The sequence below is a fragment of the Bubalus bubalis genome, chromosome 11 (genome assembly GCF_019923935.1).
Source record: "Bubalus bubalis isolate 160015118507 breed Murrah chromosome 11, NDDB_SH_1, whole genome shotgun sequence".
In the NCBI taxonomy this organism is placed as follows: Eukaryota; Metazoa; Chordata; class Mammalia; order Artiodactyla; family Bovidae; genus Bubalus; species Bubalus bubalis.
Window position 1 is genome coordinate 78,400,012 of NC_059167.1, and position 8,677 is coordinate 78,408,688.

Sequence of the window (8,677 nt, forward strand, 5' to 3'; positions counted from 1 at the left end):
ACCAACCAACCAAGGAAACAGTGCATTTCAAAAAGTAGTGATCCCTCAAAGATTGTTTATTCATCATTTTTGTTTAATTGGACAGATATTTTGTGATGTAATAAATCTCAGTTGACTGTTCTACATATTAGGGTACAGTATCGAAAAGTAAAGAATCACTCAGTAATGACTTGGTTTTTTATTACTTCTTCTAAGTTCAACCCCAAATGCTTTTCTGGTTTTCGATGAATTATCACTAGCTCACACGGAATACATGACGATGTAAGGGACTGTTTTAACACGCTCAAGGAAATTGGTATCTTTTCAGTTACAGACATACCCTAGGGATGTTCTGTTAAAGGACTTCTGTCAGGTAGAGGCCTAACAACAAAACAGACCTAAGAGGTTACAGCAACTTGTTCAGATTTCCAAGTGCCATCTGAAGACTGGTATAGTGTTAGTGTTAGTTGCTCAGTCGTGCCCAACTCTTTGCGACCCCATGGACTGCAGCCCACCAGGCTCCTCTGTCCGTGAGATTTTCCAGGCAAGGATTCTGGAATGGGTTGCCATTTCCTTTGGATTGAACCCAGGTCTCTTGCACTGCAAGCAGCTTTTTACCAACTGAGCTACAAGGGAAGCCCCGAAGACTGGTATATGTCTCAAAAATAAAGCTGGGGATGAGAACATGTTTGGGAGACTAGGTTACACACGTCCCATTCCTCTCTCTGTCCATGAGAGGGTGCAGCTTCCTGACACCAACACATTTCCTGTGTGAAATTCAGGCTTCGATTTGTCACTTCACTGATTTCAACCTTTCTTCCTCTTAAAAGTCAAGAACTTTATTCAGGTGACACTCCAGAGATGAGCTCTTCTCCAGGCTTAGTGACTGTGATACTCTTAATGCTTGGTAAGTAAAATGCCTCTTAAAACATGGATTCTTCCTTCTATTATGTCAGCAAAATCTTTAACCATAATTTTATCCTAGAAAAATATGCCCAAGGTGACACCAAATTTTTTTTTATAATTTGCCCAGGACAAACCCATGGAAACTCAGTGACCCAGATGGATGGCCAAGTGAGTCATTCAGAAGGGACTTCTGTGACTATAAACTGCACTTATTCAACCTCTGGGTACCCTAATCTTTTCTGGCATGTCCAGTATCCTGGAGAAGGTCCACAGCTCCTCCTGAAAGCCATGAATGCCAATGACAAGGGAACCAACAAAGGTTTTGAAGCCACATATAATACAGAAACTACCTCCTTCCACTTGGAGAAAGCCTCAGGCCAAGAGTCAGACTCAGCTGTGTACTACTGTGTTCTGAGAGACACAGTGACAGAAACTGCAGGGGGAGCTGAGCACAAACTCTGAGCAGCAATGGGCCCTGGATGCTGAGTGCCTCTGATCCCCTCTGGTCCCAGCAGAGTTTATGGTGGTTTGTCTCTCAGTCTCTGGTTGATACAAAAATCATACCAATGTCTAGAGCATAAGAACAAGAAGTAAACATTTCCCTTGTGTGAGTACTCAGTCACTTCAGTCATGTCTAACTCTTTGGGACCCCATGGACTGTAGCCCTCCAGGCTCCTCTGTCCATGGAATTTTTCAGGCAAGAATACTGGAGTGGGTTGCCATGCCCTCCTCCAGGGGATCTTCCTGACCCAGGGATCTAGCCTGGGTCTTCTGCATTGCAGGCGGATTCTTTACCACTGCATCACTGGGAAACTTTCCCTTTACCCAATGTCTTATTAGTGAAGCTAAAAACTGTCTGACACCAATGGTTCCTTATCAAAGACCAAAGTAATTTCAAGGTTAAAGCACATAAACAATGCAGTAGTCCTTTGCTCATCCTTGCAGTCAAAATCCATGCCTCACAGGTTGTTCCAGGCCAACTTGATGGGTTTTGCTTTACTGAGTTTTATTATACTTTCAGTATACAATACACTTTATACTGTATACAATATACTGAGCCAGAGTGCACCAGAGAAGGTGTCATTTGCACAGTGTCTTCCTGACAGAGCATGCAGAAGTAATAGGAGAGCTGCTGCTGCTGCTGCTGCTGCGGCCGCTGCTGCCAGGTCACTTCAGTCGTGTCCAACTCTGTGCAACCCCATAGATGGCAGCCCACCAGGCTCCCCTGTCCCTGGGATTCTCCAGGCAAGAACACTGGAGTGGGTTGCCATTGCCTTCTCCAATGCATGAAAGTGAAAATTGAAAGTGAAGCCGCTCAGTCATGTCCGACTCTTAGCGACCCCATGGACTGCAGCTTACCAGGCTCCTCGGTCCATGGGATTTTCCAGGCAAGAGTCCTGGAATGGGTTTCCATTGCCTTCTCCAAATAGGAGAGCTACAGCCTCCAAAAACCATGACCTTTTAAAAACTTTTAATTTTAAATTGAAGTATAGTTGATATACAATGTTGTGTTAGTGTCAGGTGTACAGCAAAGTAATTGTTATGTACATGAGTATAATATGTATACACATAGTATATGTATTCTTTTTCAGATTTTCCCTTATAGATTTTTGCAAAATATTGAGTATTTTGTAACAATCTTGAAATTGTGAGAGAGAAGGAAGTAAGAGAAGATGGTGTATTGAAAAGAATAACAGAGCAATCAATCTCTGTATTGCACTGCAAATATACTGCTGGTCTTTGCAAATATTGGTGCAATCCTATTTAATTAACATCTGTTTATTGGGCACACTAGGAGTACTTTTGTTGCTTGCGAGAAAGTTTTAAGCACAGAAGTGAACAACATATGTTTTCTGGTTCTGCAGTGGCTATTATGGTAAGAATGATTAAAAATGTTATTGACCTTGAAATGCCTGCTTCTTCTAAAATATTTTTCTTTGCTTCATCCTTCCACCTTCATGAAAATTTTCTTCTACTTTTTTCAAAGGCTGTATTTGTAGGCTTTATGAATGAGCTATAGTCATAACATTAATATATTTTTGTTATGCACTGTTGATTTAAATCTAGTATATATTAGTTATGCATTGTTGGTTTAAATCTAGCTAATTTTTTATTAGATTGGTTTAAATGCAAATTTTATTTTTGAAGTTCTATAAATAAAATACATGTCAAAGTACACTTTAAACAATACAAAATGTTGTGCAATAAAATGTTTTCTCTGAAATTTGTATAAACATAGTAGATTAATAATACACATTTATTTCTAACATAGTAAAGAAATCAGAAAGGGTATAAACCTGCAATCACAAAAAGAATAGATAAGGAGATCACAGCACATAGTGATGTCAACAAAATTTCAGAAGGTGAGAAGTGTAAGGAAGAATTAAAGCTTGTGTTACAGACTAGACGAAGAAGAAACCTAGGTTTAGTGTGAGAGGTGTCACAATGTGTGCTGTGGAAGAGTTTACAAAAGAAGGGCCAGTTATCTTTGAATAGTTGAGAAAGATGGTGTTGCTCTTGCGAGTGCCTGTGTATGTATGGGTTGAAGGTTTGTGGCGGACACTAAAATAGGAGGCCTGAGTGAGATTACTTATAAGTAAAGAACACCAGTGCTCTCCACAATTCTTTATAGTAATGTTAGTCGATCGGTCATGTCTGACTCTTTGCGACCCCATGGACCGTAGCCTGCCAGGTTCCTCTGTTCATGGGATTTTTCCAGGCAAGAATACTGGAGCGGGTTGCCATTCCCTTTTCCAGGGGATCTTCCTGACCCAGGGATCAAATCCAGGTCTCCCTCATTGCAGGCGGGTTCTTTACTGTTTGAGTCACCAGGGAATTTATAACAAGCAATGCTTGCTTTCTAAATCCAGAAGAAAAGTGGAAGTTAGTCTTTGATGAATTAAGAATGTCACATAAAAAATTGTTCCAAACTTTGTGTATTACCTGGGCTTCCCTGGTGGCTCAGATGGTAAATAATCTGCCTACAATGCAAGAAGTTTAACACACATAAAACCCACACATTTTAATAAATATACCTTTAATATATTGAGTAGATATTCTTCACCATAGCTGTGTAAATTTCTAAAGGTATGAGATATGGAACAGAGGTTAATTTATTCTTTGTAATCCACAGGGCCAGAGAATCCAAATCACAGGAGAGGGGCTTCTACCTCTGGAAATGAGGTAGTCTTGGTTGCCCAGGGACCATTTCTTATGACAGGTTCCTTAGGGTCAATCTTCTATTTGCACTATTTCTCTAGAAGACACAGGCAATATTGAGGCTTTCTTGGCTTTATTCTCACAGAGGTAACCAGAAAATTCCAAGTAATCAAAGTGGTTTTGGCAGAGGAAGATAATTCTGGAAACTCACAGAAGTTAAGGGGAAATGTCTTGGGGAAAGAACATTTTATTGGGGAAATGTCAATGTCATTGTCTGGGGGAAACAACATTGTAGTGGAGTTTGGAAGAACAATAATAGAATATAGACTCTGAGCCAGCGATGGCCAAGGCAGCAGAAGCATGCCAGTAGAATTGACTCATACTCATACTCTGGAGGAAATTCCTCTAAGGCTGAGTCACTCACTGCTTTTAAGTTATGTGTGAGTTTGATGTGTCTAATATAATGATTTGATATATGTATATATATTTGAAGTGATAACACTGATAAGGTTAGTGAACACATTTTTCACTGCACATAATTACCAGGGTTTTTGTCTTGTTGTTATTATGGTGAGTTATTTAAGGTCTGCACTCCCAGTAACTTTCAAATGAAAAGTACAGTATTGTTAACTACAGTCACAGTTAACAGGCAAGTGCACTGGGACGACCCAGAGGGATGGTATGGGGAGGGAGGAGGGGGGAGGGTTCAGGATGGGGAACACATGTATACCTGTGGCATATTCATTTTGATATAATGGCAAAACCAATACAATATTGTAAAGTTAAATAAAATAAAATAAAATAAAATAGGCATTCGGAATATCAAATGATTTTTTCTCTTATACTCTTCTTTGGCTTACATGTTCCTTTTAGAAAGATTTTCTCCCCAAAGTAGACAAAAGAGCATGGTATACGGGCTGAAAAGGAAAGTTTTATATTTTTATGTTTAAGAGTGAATCATCGTGCTTTTCTAATTTCAAAACTAATATCAGGCCCATCATTGGATGAAAAGCAACAGCATCTGCCTCCTTCTAACTTACTAAAAATGACTCAGTTGTGTGCAGAGGTGTAAATCTTAATCTCTACATTCTTACTGTGCATTTAAATTTTCAATCTAAGACATAATTTGTTTGATCTTTGCTGTCTTTATGCATCAGAGTCCCTCATAGGCACAGGTATGAGAAAGACATTTAACCAGAGAGTTCAGTAGGTAGAGATGTGACCACCAGATGGCGGTGCACCTCTGCTGATCCGAACATGTGGAGGGTTCATTGAGTGGGTTTTGAATAGATAGGTAGGCTTGGGGCAGAAGTAGAGCCTTTTTCTTACTGGCTGGGTAGACAGTGAAAGAAACCACTAGAGAAAAGAAGGGATCACTTGGTAACAGAAGCAGCTCTTCTGGCTGGAGACTGCAGATCCACAATTGATCCTAAATGGGAAAAACAATGAAGACATCCATTGGAGCTTTAATCACATTCTTGTGGCTACAGCTGGACTGTGAGTTAAGGATTTAAGGGAAATAGAGTGTATTAGTAGATATTCTTTAGATGCCAAGACTGAATTTATTCAGGTTTCTTCTAGTTATTGTAGAAAAGGAAAAGTAAACTCTAGAGCTAAATAATCTGACAACCCTTCTCCTTTCTCTGACTTCTACTTTCTCCATAGGTGTCAGCCTTGGGAACAAGGTGGAGCAGAGTCCTACCCTGAGTGTCCAGGAAGGAAACAGCTCTGTTATCACCTGCACTTATACAGATGGTAACTCAGCATATTTCCCTTGGTATAAGCAAGAACCTGGGAAAGGTCCCCAGTTCCTTATAGCTATTCGTTCAAATAAGGGAAAAGAGGAAGACCAGAGACTCACTGTTTTATTGAATAAGACAACCAAACGTCTCTCCCTGCACATCGCAACCACTGAAGCTGGAGACTCAGCTGTCTACTTCTGTGCAGCAAGTACACAGTGCTTCCCAGGCATCTTCTGTCTGTACTCAAACCTGTGACTGGGGCAGCCCCCTTGCTTTGGTGCAACCTTCAAATATGACAAATGTTATATTGTTAGTCTGCAGGTGGAAACTGATGTGCTAGTCATAAAAAACATGTGAAAGAAAGTGAAAGTCACTCAGTCGTGTCCAACTCTTTGCTACACATGGACTATACAGTCCATGGAATTCTCCAGGCCAGAATACTGGAGTGGGTAGCCTTTTCCTTCTCCAGGGGATCTTCCCAACCCAGGGATTGAACTCAGGTCTCCCGCATTGAAGGCAGATTCTTTACCAGCTGAACAACAGGGGAAGCTGAAGAATACTGGAATGGGTAGCCTCTCCCTTCTTCAGGGAATCTTCCAGACCCAGGAATCGAACTGGGTCTCCAGAATTGCAGGCAATTCTTTACCAACTGAGCTATCAAGGAAGCCATAAAAAGCATTGGATAAGAATATTAGGCTCAAGGGTAGCTAGAAAGGGTTAGAACATGTTGTTGGATACCTGTTGCTTACTGAATTCCTGAAGGGAGTTAGTAATTTACTGATTTATTTTGAAATTGTAAGACCAACTTTACATTTTGCCATTCAGACTCCTCTTCTATAAATACTCCCCCTGTTATCCATATCACAATCCTTATTAAGAATGGGTTTTAAAAATATTGTGCTTTGAAAACAGCATATTTTTATGATCATACAAATTACATGCCAAATATGAGAAAATGCTTTATATAATTAATATGATATTGACAATTCTATGATCACACAATGTTGCTAATATTCAGTTTACTCTTTTTATAAATTCCTATCTTAATTAGTATCTTCTTCCACTTAATATTAAATATTGAGCTGAGCATTCCCCATTTCATTGTCTTGTTCCCAAACATCAGCTTTGAAATAGCTTTATGAGAAATATTAATAAATTACAATTTTACTTTGTTTGACATCCCTTTTATGTGCATTGACCACTTTCTTACTGAGAAAATGTGACATGTGTTTTCCTTTAGTGCCCAGTAATAGTATATATTTTGTGTGTATTTGAGGAAAAGTAATGCTGAAGCTGAAACTCCAGTACTTTGGCCGCCCCATGTGAAGAGTTGATTCATTGGAAAAGTCTCTGATGCTGGGAGGGATTGGGGGCAGGAAGAGAAGGGGACGACAGAGGATGAGATAGCTGGATGGCATCACTACTCGATGGACGTGAGTCTGAGTGAACTCTGGGAGTTGATGATGGACAGGGAGGCCTGGCGTTCTGCAATTCATGGGGTTGCAAAGAGTCGGACACAACTGAACAACTGAACTGAACTGAACTGAACTGAAGATAGAAAGTGATTTGAAAATCTCATGTTCAAATGATTGCAAATCAAATGGTGTATTTGCTTTCTCCTGTCTGGACAATTTACTGCAAACTTCATGGCCTTCTCTTGATTCTAGGAGGCCAGTCTGGGTGTTGATAGCCTCCATTTTTCTTCCTTTCCTTAGGGGGATGCTGGCTGCTTACATGTCTTGTTTCTTCCAGGCCAGCAGAATGGGGCCGCCTTCTGCACATGCTCACTGCTGCTGCTAAGTCGCTTCAGTAGTGTCCGACTCTGTGCAACCCCATAGACGGCAACCCACCAGGCTCCCCCGTCCCTGGGATTCTCCAGGCAAGAACACTGGAGTGGGTTGCCATTTCCTTCTCCAATGCATGAAGGTGCAAAGTGAAAGTGAAGTCACTTAGTCGTGTCTGACTCCTAGTGACCCCATGGACTGCAGCCTACGAGGCTCCTCCATCCATGGAGTTTTCCAGGCAAGAGTACTGGAGTGGTGTGCCATCATCTGCAAAGCCTCACTCTGGCTGTTCTTTGTGCCCTGGGAGCAGTGACAAGGTGGGCTGGTGCTTGAGTCAGACGTTGTGTGATGGCTGGTATCCCTGGGCCACTTTTGATGATTGGCAGCCAAGGCATCCCCAGCCACTGGTGGGTAGTCCTGATGGAGCTGGTGCACCAGTAGTAGGAAACATGTCCATTTTAATGCCCTCCTGGAGACCTGGCTGCTGTTCCCAGGCACTCCCCACTCCTTAGCTGAGCAGCACATATAAGTATTCTGGGTGAGGTGAGAAAGGGGTGAGGCTTTTCTGTAGGTTCTCCCAAAGCTGGAGAGCGGATCCTCACTCACAGGCCCTCACTTTCCTCTGTGGAGAAATCACAGGTCAAGACTGTTTCTCCTGAAGCCCAGCTGTGTGCTTTGAGTGGAGGAGTGATGAAGGTAATGTGAAATTGTTCCCCTAACCCATGGATGTGAGAGTTGGACTGTGAAAAAAGCTTAGTGCCGAAGAACTGATGCTTTTGAACTGTGGTGTTGGAGAAGACTCTTGAGAGTCCCTTGGACTGCAAGGAGATACAACCAGTCCATTCTGAAGGAGATCAGCCCTGGGTGTTCTTTGGAAGGAATGATGCTAAAGCTGAAACTCCAGTACTTTGGCTACCTCATGCAAAGAGTTGACTCATTGCAAAAGATTCTGATGCTTGGAGGGATTGGGCCAGGAGGAAAAGGGAACGACAGAGGATGAGATGGCTGGATGGCATCAGTGACTCGATGGAGGTGAGTTTGAGTGAACTCCGGGAGTTGGTGATGGACAGGGAGGCCTGGCGTGCTGAAATTCATGGGGTCACAAAG

The 8,677-nt window shown here is 41.7% G+C and overlaps 1 gene segment (V, D, J or C); it reads left to right on the plus strand.

Moving 5' to 3' along the window:
- Positions 1-5,374: 5,374 nt before the first annotated feature.
- Positions 5,375-6,078, plus strand: LOC112588017. The segment is given in 2 exon segments: positions 5,375-5,541; positions 5,710-6,078. Coding segments are annotated over 2 exon segments (396 nt in total).
- Positions 6,079-8,677: the final 2,599 nt, after the last annotated feature.